This window comes from Nyctibius grandis, chromosome 27 (genome assembly GCF_013368605.1).
Source record: "Nyctibius grandis isolate bNycGra1 chromosome 27, bNycGra1.pri, whole genome shotgun sequence".
Lineage (NCBI taxonomy): Eukaryota > Metazoa > Chordata > Aves > Nyctibiiformes > Nyctibiidae > Nyctibius > Nyctibius grandis.
The window spans coordinates 6,154,200-6,173,422 of record NC_090684.1 but is presented as its reverse complement, the minus strand read 5'-3'; the positions used below and the strand labels follow the sequence as shown (position 1 = coordinate 6,173,422).

Below are 19,223 nucleotides of genomic sequence, written 5' to 3'. Positions count from 1 at the left end.
AGCTCCCCTGGTTTGCACTGGGCCCAAGTTTTTCTCTGGCCAAAGCCTTGGTCTTGGGAGGACAGAGCATTGTGTTCCTTGAAGGTGGCATCAGTATCTCACCGCTTGGCAGCGTTGCCGTCACCGTGTGAGGGTTTGTGCTGGCTTGAATTCTGCTGTTCTGATTCAGCAAAACAAATAGTGCTGAAACCCTCAGCTGCACAATGTTTCGATGACCTCTGTATGGCCTTCGTTTTTCTGGGCTACCCTTTCATATTTTACATTTCTTTACATGTATTTAAAAAGTACAGTGCTTTGATTGCTTACTTTACTAGTAAGTGTCAAAGCTCTGGTTCCTTGACCACGCCAGTACCAACCATTACAAATTAAAAATCATCATTGTAACGTTCCTTACAGATCGTTTGAGTTGAATACGATGTGACTAGCAAGTGTGGTGTTACTTGGTTAAATATTCAGATGATGCACGTTTCCTTTCTGGCACCAATTGTGAAAATGCTGTGAGGTTTTTTGATTGAAAAAAACATGGTTGTTAAATACAATGGCTGCTTTATCAAAGCAACTATTAGAGAATATTGAGAATTACGTCAATTCAAATCAAAGCTAAAGTATTATTTATTAAAAAAAAAAGACAGGGAAAATGACCTGTATAAATATAAACCAGGTGGCTGCATTTGGTCTCTGACAGAGTAGTTCTTTTTTTGTTTGTTTTTGGTTGGAGACTTGGTTGTAAGAAAGATGTTATAATGCAGCTAATATCAAAAGTGTGGGGTCTTGGCAAGCAAACTTCGTATTTGGGGATGAGGATGGAGGTCCAGTTGATAAAAGTCACTGATCTCTTTTTAAACTACTACAGTATGTTTGATTTTTTCCAATCAGTACATCTTGTTTAATTAATGAGATTACTACTAAGAACAAACAGAGGCCATATAAAATAGATTAGATTTGGCAGTAGTCTCATCCTCTTTTGGAGAGGTATCAAACAGGGGCCCAGCAGGAATGTACTGAGAGATCAATATTATTCCATAATCTTCCCATCACAGTATTTATTAGCACCAACCTTAAAGTTTCTTTGATAAAGTGTCCATGAAGTATGCCGGAGACAGAAGGTCTCTTGTTTATCCAGAGGAATCCACATGGCTTATTAAACTGGCGCAGGCAAACGTGCATTTTAAGGTGACCAAATCTGTGGTTTGTACGTCTGAGGGGAAAAAAAAAAACCAAACAGGTCCTAGTTACTGCATGGGGGATTATATCCTTAAAAGCTGTAGTTTGAAGAAAAGAAAAAGTCATGGAAAGTCTGGTGAGTAACAAGCTAAATGAGACCGTTGTGTGATGCTGTGGTAAAAGAGATAATTCGGTGGTGATGAAAAATGCCAGTGAGCATGGTTTCCTGGAAAATATGTCTCTCCAGATAAACATAATCTTGTTTCGTGTCTGAGTTTACTTGAGTGGTGTCTATAAATGTGTATGCGAAGAGAAGATTTCTTATACCAGAGGGCTTTTTATTTTGTAGGCAAAGATTTAATGAGATTTGCTGCCTGGAAGACAAAACAAGGTTGATCAAACTAGAAAAAAAAAAAAGAAGTTACTATCACCTCTTGATAGAAGAGGAGGCTCAGAGGTGACCTTAGTGCAGTCTACAACTACCTGAAGGGAGGTTGTAGCACAGTGGGAGTCGGCCTCTTCTCCCAGGCAACCAGCGATAGGACAAGAGGACACAGCCTCAAGCTTCGCCAGGGGAGGTTCAGGTTGGACATTAGGAGAATTTCTTCTCAGCAAGGGTCATTAGCCATTGGAAGGGGCTGCCCAGGGAGGTGGTGGAGTCACCATCTCTGGAGGGGTTTAAGAAAAGACTGGCCATGGCACTTAGTGCCCTGGTCTAGTTGCCATGGTGGTGTCAGGGCAACGGTTGGACTCGATGATCCCAGAGGGCTCTTCCAACCTGATTGATTCTGTGATTCTGTGAAGACTTTATGTGAGATATCTCAGTGAGATGCGCTAATTTGATCAGATACCTTTGTGTAACCTCAGAAGAAACGGGTAAAAATTATGTGGTCTGTCCCGTGCAGGAGGGTTATGGTGGCTTTGACTTGCAGTGACTCCTTCACACTTCAAAAATCGACAGATTTCACAATTCCAGGGTGTACTGTGTGTTACACGGTGTTGCGATCCTTCAGTCCTATAAATAGCTGCGGCTTCGTGCAGCGTGGGGTGGCTTTATTTTCTGTGGACCTGGCATGATGGAGAAAGGAGACTTGACTGTGGTGCCAGCTCTGTAAACGTCTCCAGCTTTGGGCTTCTGTGCAGCACGTGGCATTGCTGGAGGGGCTCGTTTGCCAGATGGTTCACCCCAGCAAGCTGCGGGGAAGGCTGCATTTACGAGCCTGGAGTTCAGTGTCCTGCTGGGGTAGATGATCATTTACCTTTCAAGTTCCCAGCAATATTCAGAATAAGCTCTGAGTTTGTACAGTGATCACATTTGCAGAATCTGTTTGTTTCTAGAAGCGTGTTTTATTTTTCTACGTAAAACAGCGTTGAGTCTGAGGTTGGAAAATGGTGTATTTTGTAACTCTCATGATGTGTAGAGCCCTGTGTATGTACTGTTCTGTTTAGAAGGTGCAATGAACTGGTGTTTTTAAATGTGACTGGAAGTATGTCCTAAATACACTAGGAAACAATCCTAAAACAGAAGAAACGTCACTCTTAGGATGCCAGTGGTTGTGTTGCTTCAGACTACGTTGATTTTTCACTTCTCACTGTTGATCTGTTGCAGGCTCTTTTTCCTGGGAGAAAAAAAGAAAAAAAGATGCTTTTATTTATTCCCTCACCTATTTTGTCCTTTCCCTAGTTACCCAGTGGGAGACTCTTCCACGCTGCAGCTGTTATCTCAGATGCTATGTACATCTTTGGCGGCACAGTGGACAATAACATTAGAAGTGGAGAAATGTACAGGTTCCAGGTAATTCACTGACAAACGTACTCAAACATCCACCCCAATTCTGTGAGAATCCTTCTGGCTCTGGCTCCAGATGTGGCAGTTTCTGCTTTGGCTCACTCTGAGCTTGAGATGGCTTTTGTTTCGCATCCTTCCTGCGGGCAGTCTTTGCATTTCAGATTCAGCTGCCAAAGATTAATGTATATCTTTAAAATCTTTTGAGATATGTTATCTGGACAGAGATTGTGGTAAGGCCAAGCTCTCCAGTGCCTTCTGAAGTCCTAACAAAGATCATGACGATTTATTTTGACAAATTACTGAAAAGTCTATCAGACAGGATTCGCCAGGATGTTTAACTGCAAATTGTCTGTTCCTCTTCATGCGCTGTCAGGTTCAGGGTTCCTGAGTCAGAGCATTTTGTACCGAAGTTTTATCTTCATGCAGCACTCCCACCCCCTCAGTAACTATGGGGATTTTAAATTTCAAGATACTCCCACCAGGTCAAATTCCCCCTACACTCAAGTTTATTTTTATTGTGTGGGACCCTCAGACAAGTCCTGAGAGCAGAGGAGACTCCAAGCCACCAAATCCTGAAATCTGCAAGTTGTGATGAGACACAATTCTTCTGTGTTACCCTGTGTTACCTTTCGTTGCCCTCACCACAGAGGAAGCCCTTGCATATGTTTGGTTTCCTTGTTATTTTCTACTTTATATACTACATTGAGGTCAAGTTAATAAGAAAATCCAGTGATAGCGTATCTAACCACAGTGCTTTTGGATATGGCCATTTGAAATTAATTCTGTTTTCTGGGGTTTTTTTTTTTTTTTTTTAGTTTTCTTGTTACCCTAAATGCACTCTACATGAAGATTATGGAAGGCTGTGGGAAAACAGGCAGTTCAGTGACTTGGAGTTTGTTTTGGGAGAGGTGAGTAGAATTTATTGAAAAGGTGCCAACGGGGGTGTTAACTGCGTGTGTAGCATGTTGGGTGGGAAAAAGCAACTTGTACGATGATTGTGCCAGAAACCCTGGGAATGAAGTTCTAAGAGCAGCGTCACTGGTGAAAACAATGTGTGTCTGGTTTAGTAAGTTACACTAATCCAGATAAATTTATAAAGTTGCAAAGGAGAAGAAACTTTTAAATGGAGAAGATCTGTGGATCACTGACACATAACCCGAATTTATCAGAGCACATTATATGTAGTTGCAGTATGAATATGATACTAACGACCCCTGTACTCTGAGATCCCAACTGTCTCCTGGAAAGAGCAGATCAGTAGTTTTCAGATTGATGTATCATTTCAGGAACCATTTTTAATTAAAACTAAAAAAACAGCACAGGGGAATGATTCTCTAGTAGTGAAAACAAGCACAAAATTTTAAAAACATGTTTTCTGAAGAAAAACATGAGAAATTTGAACTTACATGCATTCCTTTTGCAAAAAAAAGTTACGAAACACTCTGCAGAGATCAGATAATAGATCCTCAGCAACAGATGAAGTAAATTACGAAGAACAATAACAAACAAACATACTGTTGTTTTGAAAAGAGAAAATTAAACCGAAAATCAGATGGAACGATAAGAAGCAAAATCTCTGACACTGAACCTACACAACAGCTTCCACTCAGTGAATGTAACAAAGACTCTTTCCAAATGGTGGTTGCCATTACCTTTAGGGAAAATAGGTGTTGAATTTCATCTGTATGTGCAGAGCAGATGCAAGGCTGCCTTTGATTCTAACTTAAACTAAATGTGTAGTAACCCGGAGTTCAGCCCGGATTTCAATGGCTTCTGCCATCTGCCACCACCGTGGGATTTGGGAATAAAAGTTCTAAGATGTATTCTTTCTTTGCCTTTGACAGAAGGAAGAACGAGTTCAAGGGCACACTGCAATTGTTACAGCTCGCTGCAAGTGGCTGAAAAAGAAAATCATCCAGGCAAGGGAGAGGTTGAAACAGGTGAATACCGTAGAAAAGTAATCTTGTGGCAGTTGTGGAAATACGGTTGATAGGAAAAAAGAGTATTTGCTGAGACAGATGTAGGATCAGAGCAGTATCTGATGCTAAGATGCTCTTGGGCAAGTAAAATAAAGAGGATAATTAGTATTAACATAGGCTACAGGAGGTATATCAGGCCAGGCGAGGAGCATAACGTGGAGGAGCCAAAGTTAATGCAGTTGTCTGGATTTGGTGGTTTGGTTCTTGGCAACTCTTGTAGCTGTCTAAGTTCTAACCTTGTGGAATACCCCTGGGGATTTATGTGTCCCCCTCCCTCTGGGGAGGGTAGAAGCTGTGTGTCACCGGGGATGGCCTGCAAGATCAGACAGATTAGAGGGAAGGCATTGTTAAGGTTTTGAGGCTGACTCTGTTCCCTTTACCTTAGTATTTGCTGATTTTTCCCAGAGTTGAAGGTCTGGTGCCTATGGTTCATTGTCTATTAATTTTCACTACTTACAGCTTTTCAGTAGCAAACATTTTATTGCTCTTGAGGAAGTGGTAGCACACAACCTGCAGTAAGACATATGGATGCCTCATTGCCCCTTAGTTAATTGCTTTGCCACCCCACAGCCCTCCGTCTTCACTGGAAAAGGCTGTAGGGAAAGGCTGTCAAAGTGGCTTAAAATACTCGTGTGCAGCACTTTTAGCTCTGACTTCACAAGGCAGGGGTCTATGGTACCTGCTCCTACATCTTCCTTCTCCAAGGAGATGCTGTTCCTGCTGAGGGCAGAAATGTGAGCTCAGTGGAATTCATTCCTCCCTCTTTCTGAGGTCCTGCTTTTGAGCTTCATCCAGGAGCTCACATTTGTCCTGATCCCTGTTTGTCACAGGATATGGAACAGTAAGTCTAAGACATACAAATTCGTTATTATCTTGAAGATAATCCTGAAGATAATGAGCTCTTAGATCTTGAAGATTGTGCAGTAAATGAGAAGGATCTTTCCTCTGCTTTGATAGTAATGTGTGTGAGCTGACACAGCCTTGTTACCATGTTTGAGTGTTTTTTCTGTCTCAGAAATCAAAGCAGGATATTGAAGATGAGGGACACGCGACATGTCAGAAGGATGGGATTGGTGGGAACGTCAAGTTGTGCCGCCTGCAGCCACTGCTGGAAGTGCCCATCCGAGAGGCTGAGGCGCAGCCCTTCGAGGTGCTCATGCAGTTTCTGTATACGGATAAAATAAAATACCCTCGCAAAGGTAGGACAGCAGGGTTAAAAACAAATTCTAGCAGCTGTGGAGCAAACGTTGATTTTGATACAAAGCAGGACCAGGCATTTGTAGATCATCAGTCCTGCTCTAAGCATTTAATTACTTACTTAATTACTTATTTAATTAGATTAAAAAAAAAAGCAGGTTTCTATCAAAGCATACTAACAGTGCTTTGTTTTTTCCTAATTTTTTTCAAACATCAAGGAAAACCAGGTTCTTGATCTTTCCAAAAGGTGTAAAAAAACCCAACCAACCAAACAAAAATTTCATAGTGTTTTGAACCTTACAGCAGCCTGCCTGGAAGGACCAAGTGTCCTGGGTTGGCTTATTTCCTTTTTCTGGTATTGTTTTGATCCATTGCAAACTGAGCCCACGCAGAAAGGCAGAGCAAGCCAGGATTTATCATCTTTTCAAAATGCCGATCCAAAGGAATGCCTCAAGAAAGGAAAAATCCATTTGATGCATTCATTGAAGATCCCGGAGTTAAAAACACTTGCAGGGTGGGAGGTAATAGCCAGAGATCTCTCAGCTCCCACGCAGCCAGTCTAACTCATGGCTGTGTTTGAGTGATGAGGTCTGTTGGGTTGGGGGAGTGAGACTGGGTACGCACGGGGAACTCCAGCTGGTGGGGCTGGGGATGCTGCAGCCACGTGGCATGGTCCTGTAAAATGAGGTACGTCTGGAAGCTTTGCTTTAGTTTCAGTCCAGGATCTTTCTTTTCTGTAAAAGGTAATTCTCAGGAAAATAGCAATTTGTATGCAGTTGTCCAGAGGCTTTCCCTGCGAGGTGGCCTGTCTCGGAGCAAGCCTAATTAATGGGGATGAGGGAACCTTCTCATTGGTGTCTGCCGACATTGCCAGATCCCGCTCTCGGCCGGTTCACTGATCCTCGCCGTGCTCACTGCGGGACGGGATCAGACCAAAGAAGGGATTATCACATTCTACTCTTCCCTTTGTTATAGGCTTCCCAGGCAGCCTGCTGCCCTCCTCCCCAGCCCATCAAACGGTCTCCCTGGTGCTTACCTGTCTGCTGGGATCCTCCAATGGCCGTGTCCTGACCATTTGTATTCCTAGTTGCTCCTCTCAGTTCAGAGGGCAGCACCTTGGGGATCCATCCAGAGGCTGAGCTAATAGAACTGGGCACGCTTATCAAATGGGATTTTCCTGATTAGACGCAGGGAAGGCACATGACATGCAAGAAGGCTTTTCTCTGTCAAAAAGTAGTTAGAGCAGATGGCCAGAGATCTCCTGTGGGGAAAGCAAAGGCTGTGGAGGATTATTCCTTGAGTTGAAGTCCCAGTAGCCCCATTGCAGTGGCCTACGAGGGTCCCCACTGCCCCTCTCTTCTAGACCAGCCTCAGATCTGTACACACACAAGCCGAGTGCCATCACAAGTGTCTGTCCAAATCAGGGAGCTGATTGCTAATACTGCATAAAAACCAGGGACCTCAGCAGAGCTGTTGGCAGCTGAGCACTTTGGAAAGTCGGGCTGCTAGCTTCGGAGCTTGTCAGTGCTTTTAGAGACTTCACTTTCTTTCGAGGGTTTTAAAAAATTGTGATCCGGATTGTCCCAAAATCTTTGTCCAAAAAATCTTTTGGGGTGGCTCTTTCATGCCTCAATTTTGAAACTCCTTTTTCAGTATCAATTCAGATTTTGTCTGACCAGCAATGGAATTTTTTTCTCCATAAAAACACTCCAGTCGCTGCCCGTTCTACCATTCCGAATGCTCAAGTTGATGTAAAAAGAAATACTTAAAACAAAAAGAGAAACTTTTCTCAGTGAGCTCTCCAGCATTGTTCTCTCTTGTCATTTCAGGTCACGTGCAGGATGTGTTACTTATTATGGATGTGTACAAACTAGCCTTAAACTTCAAGCTCTCTCGGCTGGAACAGCTCTGCCTTCAATATATTGAAGCATCCGTAGATCTGCAGAATGTGCTCATTGTGTGTGAAAATGCTAACAAGCTTCAGCTGGATCAGCTAAAGGTAATCACATTTTGCATACAAAGTAACTGGTAAGAAATTTTAAAAAAGAAAATCGATGTAATTAATGCTTTGCAAAAGCTATCAGCGATCATCCCTCAGCTTTTGCAAATTCAGTTCTTTCCTATAATTATAGTTGCTTGAGTTATGTTAGAGTGGATTGTCCTGCAGTTGCTCGTGAATATTATGCAGGTTTTTTTCGATAGGTGTTTGATATTTTTTGCATAACTGCCCTGTAGCATGTAAAGGGCAGAGTGACTTTGGCTCTTCCTCAGTTCACTCTCGCTGCAGCAAGATGGAACCAGTGCATTTTCTGGTCCCACTGTTTTATACAGAGACTGCAAACAGGTTCTTTCACCTGCTCTGATGAAAAACTAAATTTTGTTCTCATGCCTTTGATCTGAAAAACACTCTACTGACAAACAAACCATGTCTGCAGTTCTTCATCTCTATGTAGTGCATCAGGGGCTTTTAGGCATTTGCTGAAAGTCATGACAGAGTCAATATCCCCAGGCTTCAGACCGTGATTTACTGTGATGGTCTGGTTCCCACCAACAGTGCCAGTTGAGAGAGCTTGAAATTTAAGGCTAGTTTGTATACTCCACCCAAGTCCAAGAGTCAGTGCGAGATCATGCAATGCCTGTTTGAGTGGCCTCTGCCCATCAGTTGGCCATAGAGCTGGCAGCTGCAAGCAGAGTGAGGCTAGAGAAACCAGTATGCACCAGCACTTCCTCAGGCACTCTTCATGCTCTGGATATGGGTGAAGGAAAGGCATCCAGGAGGACAGCAGCAGAGTCAGCAGCAAGTACGTAAATGCTGGCACAGCCTTTGGTGCGTAGGGCCATGATGCCATTAGCTGCCCAGAAGCTCAAGCGAGTATCTCAGCATTGGTGGGTCTAGTGCCAATAATTCCAGATCAGCCTGCTACCTCCACCTGCCTTCGCTACCAGCAGGGTGACAGGGGCTCTTCCACACAACTCCATTTGGTCAGGATCACCTTGAGTTGGCATCCTGTCTTCTCAAGTGCACGTTAGTCCTCATGGGTAGGTGCCATCTGCAGAAGGTTGCTCTTTCTGGCATCCTAGTCATTGTTTAAAACATTTTACAGATGGGTCCTGGACAGATCCCTGTGGATCCCAGGTGAAATAGCTTGGCAGAAGATGGGCAGTGGTAATTATTCTTTGGAAGAATTTTGATCTCACCTTATGGTGAGCTGGTATAGATTATATTTTTTGCTTATGAAAGTGTTCTGAAGGAAAGCCTTGGTTCGCATTGGCATGTGAAGTACCATTTATTGTCCCTTTAACTGTTTAGCATTAAGTCTGGTTTATTTGTCACCTAACACACTGTTTTTTCTAGCAAGTTTGTCATACAGGAACCTCCAAGAGCTCTTCCAGACTGTCTGCAGCCTTTACAGAAAAGGTTAAGGCAAAATCCACACAAGGAAATCCTGCAAGCTATTTGTACCCTTAATGGATAGTTAAGATCTCTTCACCCTTCTAATTAACTTTTGCTATCTAATTGTATAAAGAATTATTATGAGATAGCAACCAATCTTAGTGCCATGAGGTTTTTGGTGTCTCCTGAGATTCCTATTTTAGAAAGCTTCAGAGAAGCTGGATGGGAGACAATTAATCTTTTCCTTGTTATTATTTCTTAGTCAGGTTTTTCTGGATGCTTAGAATTGTCCTGAATTTTCTGTTCAAGTAGGAGCCTAAATGGTCACTTAGTAAGGAGGTGGTGGTTTGATAGTTCCAGCTGCAGGGTCCATGTGGAGGTCATAAGAAAAGGATGGCTGTTTACACGTGTACCACGGTAACATTTATGTGATGCTGTAGGATGACTTCATACAGTAAACCGTAACATTTTTAATATATATTTTACTTTTTTAAGGAACATTGCCTGAACTTTGTGGTGAAGGAATCACACTTTAATCAGGTGATAATGATGAAGGAGTTTGAGCATCTTTCTTCATCTCTCATAGTGGAGATCGTACGGAGAAAACAGCAACCTCCTGTTCGAACACATTCTGATCAGCCGCTTGACATCGGTAACTTTTATGCTTTATAAAGTAATTAGTTGTGCTGGTTTTGCATTGCTAATTGTTTGTTTAGTCTAGGAAACAGCCTAGGAAGTAGGCCAGTGCAGGCCACCGATTCTCCAGTTGGTCTAACTGTGCTTAGGCTGTTTCCCAGACTGAGACAGGGCATGTGGTTCTTTTTGCAGTGAGCTTCAATCAGAACAGTATCCCCATCAAAATACATGAAAGGTCGTGTTAAATATAGTCGTGTTCTTCTTGCAATAAAATATCCTCATTCTGTTCTGAGAGAGGCGAGGCAGAGGAACAGAAGGATTTCAAGAATGACTCAGAGAAAAGGCCGGTGGACATTCAGTTTAAGTGGACTAGAAGGTAACAAGGCTGAGTCGGGGGTTTGCCAGTTCGTAGGTTTTCACCGAAGAAGGAGCGAGAGTGAGGAAGAGGATCTCAGCAGTGAGCCAGTGCTGGCAAGGTAGACCTTATTGGGGTGGGGAGGGGGAACATGGGAAAATAAACCAAGAAAAATAGAAGTTAATGGAAGAAAGGAAGAGAAGGTAGGGAGGAGAAGACTTTGAGAAGGTAAATAACCTGTACTAATAGTCTTGCCTTTAATTTTCATTCTGTGGTTCTAATGGCAGAAGATTTGATTTACAGTTCTGTTACGGAATTCATCAAAGACAGATTTGTGACTAGTCTTATTCAGGATTTTATCATCCTGACACACATAAAAAAAGAATTTAATAATAGAATTTGCTGAGGCCACAAAGTTCAGAGGCATTGCCAGTATTGGTTTGGAATGCTACACAAAAAGAATTGGGGACTAGTGAGAAAGATGAAGAAGCCAGTCCTGGAAGGTCAAGTAGAAGCCTTTGGCTGGTATTTGTCCCAAAGAGAGGTGCACTGTCTGGGAAGATGGCGTAGCCAGCTTCTGTATCCAGAGCTGGAACGATGAGAGAGACACAAACATCAAAAAAATTGAAAGATGAACTTTGAAAAAATGAATGAATTTGAATCAGACTTGAATGTGCTCTATTTCTGTTATTGTGTATTTTCAAAGGTTAATTAAAATGTTGAATAAAGAAGCCTTTATTGCAGATTTGGGAAAGCTTTTCCATTAAGAGACAAAATTTTATATTCCTTGTGTTTGGAAATAATGAAAAGGGTGGGGGAAAATCAGATTTCTTTATCTATAGAGAACACCTTTCAGTGTGGCCACTGACGGTGTTTGCTGTCAGCAGATAAAAGCAGAGCTGCCAGGTTTGTTTCTGGGATGGGCAGTAATTGATTGCAACAGGGAAGGATGAATCGCAGAATCCCAGCCTGGCTGGGGTGGGAAGGGCCCTCTGGAGATCATCCAGCCCAACCCCTGCCCAAGCAGGGTCACCCAGAGCACGTTGCACAGGGTTGTGTCCAGGCGGGATTTTAACATCCCCAGAGAAGGAGACTCCCCACCCTCCCTGGGCAGCCTGTGCCAGGGCTCTGGCACCCTCACAGTAAAGAAGTTTTTCCTCACTTTCAGATGGAACTTCCCGTGTTTCAGTTTGTGCCCGTTGCCCCTTGTCCTGTCGCTGGGCACCACTGAGAAGAGTCTGGCCCCATCCCCTTGACACCCGCCCCTGAGGTATCTGTAAGCATTGATAAGATCCCCCCTCAGTCTGCTCTTCTCCAGCTGAACAGCCCCAGCTCCCTCAGTCTCTCCTCGTAGCAGAGATGCTCCAGCCCTCTGACCATCTCCGTACCCTCCACTGGACTCTCTCCAGTAGTTCCTGGTCTTTCTTGAACTGGGGGGCCCAGAACTGGACCCAGTTACTCCAGGCGTGGCCTCACCAGGGCAGTGTAGAGGGGGAGGAGAACCTCCCTCGACCTGCTGCCCACACTCTTCCTCAGGCACCCCAGGACACCATTGGCCTTCCTGGCCCCAAGGGCACATTGTTGGCTCATGGGGAACTTGGTGTCCCCCAGAACTCCCAGGTCCTTCTCCGCAGAGCTGCTTCCCAGCAGGTCACCCCCAGCCTGTACTGGTGCATGGGGTTATTCCTCCCTGGGTGCAGGACCCTACACTTGCCTTTGTTGAACTTCATGAGGTTCCTCTCTGCCCAGCTCTCCAGCCTGTCCAGGTCTTGCTGAGTGGCAGCACGGCCTGCTGGTGTATCAGCCACTCCTCCCAGTTTTGTGTCATCAGCAAACTTGCTGAGTGTACACTCAGTCCCTTTGTCCAGGTCATTGATGAGTAAGTTGAACAAGACTGAACAGTACTGGCCCCTGGGGAACACCACTAGTTACAGGCCTCCAGCTGACTCAGCACCGCTGATCACAACCCTCCGAGTTCTGCCATTCAGCCAGTTCTCAATCCACCTCTGTGCACTCATCTAACCCACACTTCCTGAGCTTTCCTATGAGGATGTTGTGGGAGACAGTGTCAGAAGCCTTGCTGAAGTCAAGGTAGACAACATCCACTGCTCTCCCCTCATCTACCCAGCTGGTCATGTCCTCATAGAAGGCCGTCAGATTGGTCAAGCATGATTTCCCCTTGGCGAATCCCCGTTGGCTACTCCTGATAACCTTCTTTTCATCCACATGCTTAGAGATGGCACCCAGAAGGAGCTGTTCCATCACCTTTCCAGGGATGGAGGTGAGGCTAGACGGACGGTAGTTGCCCGGGTCCTCCTTCTTGCCCTTTTTGAAGACTGGAGTGACATCGGCCTTCCTCCAGTCCTCAGGCGCCTCTCCTGTTCTCCATGACCTTTCAAAGATGATGGAGAGTGGCTTGGCAATAACAACTGCCAGCTCCCTCAGCACTTGTGGGTGCATCCCATCGGGGCCCATGGATCTGTGGGTGTCCAGTTTGTCTAAATGATCTCAAACCTGATCCTCCTCCACCAAGGGAAAGTCTTCCTTTCTCCAGACTTTCTCCTGTACCTCCAGGGTCTGGGATTCCTGAGGGCCAGCCTTAGCAGTAAAGGCTGAGGCAAAGGCAGCTATCAGTAACTCTGCCTTCTCTGTATCCTCCGTCACCAGGGAACCCTCCTCATTCAGCAGCGGACCCAGATTTTTCCTAGTCTTCCTTTTGCTGCTGATGTACTTGAAGAAGCCCTTCTTGTTGTCCTTGATGTCCCTTGCGAGATTTAATTCCAAGTGAGCCATAGCCTTCCTCATCGCATCCCTGCATACTCTGACAATGTTCCTATATTCCTCCCCAGTGGCCTGTCTCTTTTGCCACATTCTGTAAACTTCCTTCTTCATTTAGGTTTTGCCAGAAGCTCCTTGCTCATCCATGCAGGTCTCCTGCCCCATTTGCTTGATTTCTTACTCAGGGCTGCACCAAACGTGAGCTTGGAGGAAGTGATGCTTGAGGATTAACCAGCTCTCTTGGACTCCCCCCACCTTCCAGAGCCCTACCCTATGGCATTCCTCCAAGCAGGTCCTTGAAGAAGCCAGAGTTAGCTCTCCTGAAGTCCAGGGCTGTAATCCTACTTACTGCCCTGCTTCCTCCACGCAGGATCCTGAACTCCATCATCTCATGGTCACTGAAGCCAAGGTTGTCCCCAGCCTTCACATCCCCAACCAGTCCTTCTTTGTTTGTTAGTACAAGTTCCAGCAGCGCACATCTCCTCGTTGGCTCCTCCACCACCTGTGTCAAAAAGTTATCATCAATGCTCTGCAGAACATCCTGGACTGTGTGTGTCTCTTTCCAGCAGATATCAGAGTGGTTGGAGTCCCCCATGAGAACCAGGGCCTGTGATCATGAGGCTGCTTCCAGCTCTCTGTAGAAGGCCTCATCGACTTCCTCTTCCTGATGGAGTGGCCTGTAGTAAACACCCACAACAGGGTCACCTGTATTCGCCTGCCCCTTAATTCTTACCCATTAACTCTCAACTCGTTCTTCATCCACCCCTAGGTAGAACTCAATACATTCCAGTTGCTCTCTCACAGAAAGGGCAACTCCACCTCCTCACCTTGCTGGCCTGTCCTTCCTAAAAAGTACGTTCCCATCCATGACAGTCGTGTGAGCTATCCCACCATGTCTCTGTCATTGCAGTGAGGTCATGGCCGTGCGACCACACACACATCTCTAATTCTTTGTGTTTATTCCCCACGCTGCGTGCGTTGGTGCACAACACACCAGTGAAGCTCATTTTGCCCCAAGATGATGAGGAAGGGCCTGCCTCCCGCTCAGCCCAAGGCTGCCAAAGGAAAGAGGGGCTGGAGCTATTGCTCAGCCATGTATCAAGTTTGATAGCACCTGGTCACCTGGAATTACCGTGTCTTTAACTATTTCATGATGTTAACTTTCAGGAACATCTTTAATTCAGGACATGAAGGCTTACCTAGAAGGAGCTGGGACTGAATTCTGTGATATCATCCTTCTCTTAGATGGCCACCCACGGCCAGCCCATAAAGCAATCCTAGCAGCCCGCTCCAGGTGAGTCCACGTTCACTGAAACTATCACAAATACTGTGTGTGTAAAACGCAGTGCTGTGCAATCTGTGGGTCAGCTTCGTTTTTTAGAATCACAGAATCAACCACAGAATCAACCAGGTTGGAAGAGCCCTCTGGGATCATCGAGTCCAACCATTGCCCTGACACCACCCTGTCAACTAGACCATGGCACTAAGTGCCATGTCCAGTCTTTTCCTAAACCCCTCCAGAGATGGTGACTCCACCACCTCCCTGGGCAGCCCCTTCCAATGGCTAATGACCCTTGCTGAGAAGAAATGCTTCCTGATGTCCAACCTGACCCTCCCCTGGTGAAGCTTGAGGCTGTGTCCTCTCATCCTATCGCTGGTTGCCTGGGAGAAGAGGCCGACTCCCACTGCGCTACAACCTCCCTTCAGGTAGTTGTAGACTGCACTAAGGTCACCTCTGAGCCTCCTCTTCTCCAGGCTAAACACGCCCAGCTCCCTCAGCCGTTCCTCGTAGGTCAGACCCTCCAGACCCTTCACCAGCTTGGTCGCCCTCCTCTGGACTTGCTCCAACACCTCAACATCTTTCTTGAAGTGGGGAGGAACTTTGTATCTTCGTAAAGTATAAGATGCAGCTTTGCTCAATGAGTGTAATAAGCCTTTAAGCAACAGTGATTAAATATTTTTTTCAATTTGATACCCAGCAGGGAAAGGTAGGAGGAGATTAAAGCTGTAGAGGTTCTCTAGAGGACGTGTAAGAAGCTGCACTGCAAGACAAAGGATCAGTAAAATCCCAGGAAGGGAAAAAGGGTGTAAAACATAAGGCGGTTTCAGTGAAGTGGAAAGCAACAGATGTCTGCTGAGGTCAGAAAGAGTCTTCTGATGGTGAACGTCCATTTTGAACCCTGTGAAACTTGAATCTCTTTCTCACTTGCTGATATTTAAGACGGGGTATGAATAAGCATAACAAAAAATGGTGCGTAACAGAGACTGGATTGTTCCTGTACGTTGTTGCAGAGGTAACTCACCCTCCTGCAGATGGGTGCTGTTCTCCCTCCTCAGTACGTGGGTGAAGTGGGTTTGTCCTTCGCTTGTGTGTTCTGTCTACCTGCACCTTTATGTTCTACCAAACATTAAGTGTTCACATAAAATTTCAATTTCAAATACTGTCACTTTTTTTTTCCAGTCCCAGTAATAATATTCAGTATTAGTTACTGTGGTATTTTACCAGAAGCATTTCACAGCTCTTAGAACAACCCTGCGTGATTGGCAGCCTGTAGATACCAAGGAAATTCATAATGCTTTAAGCTCTCTGCTGGGTCTTATGCAAATTAGATGAAAATCAAAGCTCCATGTGTCCTAATTTTCAAGAAACTGAGACAAATTTCAGGTAGTGCTGATGGAAATTAGGGGGATTATATTTGGAGTTCTCTCACAGGCAGACATATGTGAAACACCAATTTAGCAGTGGTTTTGCCCAGACCGTCACCTGAATTTCCTCCTTTGGAAGCTGCAGCGCTCGACAGCAGCCTTTGAATGACACTGGGTCAAACCGTCTGTCTGCAGGATGTGCTGCAGCAGTTTTATTTCCTTTTCCAGTTACTTTGAAGCCATGTTCCGTTCCTTCATGCCAGAAGATGGGCAAGTGAATATTTCTATAGGTGAAATGGTTCCCAGCAAGCAAGCGTTTGAATCTATGCTTAGATACATATATTATGGAGAAGTGAACATGCCTCCTGAAGACTCCCTGTATCCTTAAATCTAAAGTAATTGAAGTATCTGTCTGAAGCACACGTCCAGCAGCTCACCTTCCTTTTGCTCTAGGTTGTCAGGCACGCCCTGGGAGGATTATTTGTCAGGATTGCATTAACAGGCACCACATTTTACCTTCTGTCATGGATTTGTGTTTACAATCAGTGCTGTTGTCTTTGCTTTACCGTTTTTGCCTTAACGAGATTAACAGCTACCTCTTTGCTGCGCCTTACTACTACGGCTTCTCCAACAACAGGCTGCAAGCCTATTGTAAGCAGAATCTAGAAATGAATGTCACAGTGGAGAACGTACTCCAGGTAATTGTCCCCAGGCAGCTTTAATTAGTCGCTTCATTTAGATACAGGAAAGCCAAAGGGTCTGGTCAAGTGGGTACCCCCAGTGCCAGGTTCACTGAGTCGCTTCCCAGCTGACTGTGCGGGAGCACAGCCTTCAGCGGCTTCGTTTCCTTATCTGCTTTTTGTGTCACTGGTGCTCCTGTGCTGAAGTGTTCAGCAGGTACTGCTCAGCCAGCCAGCAGGGTGTTCCTCGTGAGCTCCTCATCCCCCGTTGTAAACCAGTGGGTTTTAAGATGTACCATGTGCTCAGCACTCAACTCCAACTCCTTTTTCAGTAGACGGTGATGCGCAGGTGACATCAGTCTTGTTTTATCAGTAATGCTGACAGGATCTGAAGTTTAAGCTAACAAAAAATACTCTGTGATAAAGCCTACAAAGCCATCTACTAGGCAGGCAGACCGAACCCACTGCAACATGAGCAGAATCAATTCCAGCGTTAACTGCTTTTGGCTCTTGCCCGTGCCAGTCTCACTGGGGCACTTCAGGGCACCTGGCTCTGAAACAGATCGGCAGTTTCCTGCTGATAATCTCCTGAGGACTCCACGCATTTTAAATCCAAGGCTTATTTTTGAATAGTTGAGAAAAGATTCAGGTTTGTAATGAAAAATTGAGATGTTTCCCTACCTCAGAGGAATTACCTCCTCTGAGTCAGAACAGTGGTTGTGCCCTGGATGCCTGAGCCATGCAGAAGGAAAATCACGGTGTTGCTTTTGCTTTAGATTTTAGAGGCAGCTGACAAGACCCAGGCCCTGGACATGAAGAGGCACTGCCTGCACATCATCGTTCACCAGTTCACCAAGGTTGGTTGCATCTTTTCTGGGGCTTTTGAGAGCTGCTGTCCTCTGTCGCTGCATTGGTTAAAGACACATTGATCTAGGAATCCATCTCATTCTTTCTCACGTGAGACAGCTAAGGGCTGGCTGCGTATCCCTGGCACACACTGACAAGTCTGCTAGGCGTGCTTTTCACACTGAAAATAAACGAAAGACTAGAACAACCTGGTCTGGAAATGGGAAGACCTTCCAAAACAGAAGTTACACAGAATTGCTTCCGTTTCCACTTGGTCCAGTTGTTGATTTTGTGCCGTGCCATCGTTGGGTTCTCATGTACAGCAAGAGAAGTTTGTTACATATTGAGGGCACAAATCTCTCTCTTACTAGTGGTTACAAGTGTGCTGTTCATATTTCTTTTGAAGTCTTCTCTGTCATAGATGTTATATTGTCATGTGCTCAAAAGGCAAATTACCATGTCCTGGCTGGGCTTTCTGTAGTTTTCATGTTTTGATATGAGGGATGATACATCAGTGGTTGATAGGAAAGGTCAAGAGCAGGATGTGCTGATGTTCCTGTCCTCACTCGAGAGAAGAAGGGTATTGTCATTTAGTTGTTCCTATGAGATAATGATCCCTCCATGAGAGTTGCCCAGCATGTCACCAGTTCATTGCACAACTTGTTAGCATTGTTGAAATTGGTAGATAAATCATAGGAATTGGGATTTCTGGATGCTACACGCTTACTGATAGTAATTCCCTCGTTAGTATTCCAGTAGCTCGCTCTCTTTTGTGTATTTAATCTGACAATCCTCCCGCTGCTGCCCATGGGGAAGGAAAGCACTGCTCAGTCCAGCTTGTAGCTAGAGAGGAGACAGAGGGAGGTATTCAGGCTCTTTATGAAATGCCTGAGTTGCCCAAGCGTAATGCATTTTACATCCAGAAATAACTGAAAATGCATAAAAAGCTTTGAGAGTGGAGCCAGCATCCAGGAGTCACACACAGAGGAGAGTCCCCAGCACGAGGTTACAGCCCCTGCCTCCATCTTACATTATTTTCTTCTGGCCTCACGAATCCTACAGTGGCCTGACTTGAGCAGGGGACGGAGAACGGTCCCACGGTGGGTTACGGGATAGCTCGGTGGTTGGGACATCTCCTCGGGTTTGGGGTCAGTGCGTAACAGTCCCTGAGAGCTGAAATCTCACAGTCTCAGCTTCCCAGTGGAGGCCACAGGAAGACAAACAGGTTGGTGCGATTCTCACCAGAACGTACTGGGGAAGAGGGGGAGGGGGATGAACATTGCAACATTTCAGAAAAAAGAGGTTTGAACTGGAGGGCGTTCCTCAATTGTACCCCCCTAACCAGAGTATGTGGAAATGTTTTGTGTTTAAACTGTTGACTGTTAGAGCAGTTTTCATCAAAATGTGGCTGGAAGACTGTCAAGCAGATGTGCACGAAGAAACCTTAATTATGCAATGTTTTCCTTTGGCCTCTGAGGTTTCAGTGTGTGATTTCTGGCCGGGCGCTGGGCGACTCTCTGTGTGGCTGGGCACAAACGCTGCCGTTCCGCTCCCCGGCACGCCGCAGGCTCTGAAGGGGGATCTGTTGTAGCTGCGCAAGCCCGGTGGGTCATCCAGGGTTAGGCAGGCCGGGTGTGTGGCCGGTGGGATCTCCTGTTCTTCCAGCTTGGTTAACGCTGTCCTCAATTCGGACTGTTAAGGAGTTTGCCCCACAGTAAGGACGTTAATTGAAGAGCTGTTCCCGGAGGGTCGCTCGTGT

General features: G+C 45.4%; 1 protein-coding gene across 1 annotated transcript in view; it reads left to right on the top strand.

The window, feature by feature from the left end:
* Positions 1 to 19,223, top strand: part of LZTR1 (leucine zipper like post translational regulator 1) — a 41,940-nt gene that overhangs the window by 20,783 nt on the left and 1,934 nt on the right. Inside the window, exons 10-19 of the mRNA XM_068419223.1 lie at positions 2,849 to 2,959; positions 3,769 to 3,861; positions 4,798 to 4,893; positions 5,948 to 6,131; positions 7,959 to 8,128; positions 10,019 to 10,175; positions 14,460 to 14,586; positions 16,167 to 16,316; positions 16,531 to 16,636; positions 17,395 to 17,475. Of these exons, the coding sequence (XP_068275324.1) occupies positions 2,849 to 2,959; positions 3,769 to 3,861; positions 4,798 to 4,893; positions 5,948 to 6,131; positions 7,959 to 8,128; positions 10,019 to 10,175; positions 14,460 to 14,586; positions 16,167 to 16,316; positions 16,531 to 16,636; positions 17,395 to 17,475 (1,275 nt within the window). The remainder of the gene's footprint in view (positions 1 to 2,848; positions 2,960 to 3,768; positions 3,862 to 4,797; positions 4,894 to 5,947; positions 6,132 to 7,958; positions 8,129 to 10,018; positions 10,176 to 14,459; positions 14,587 to 16,166; positions 16,317 to 16,530; positions 16,637 to 17,394; positions 17,476 to 19,223) is intronic.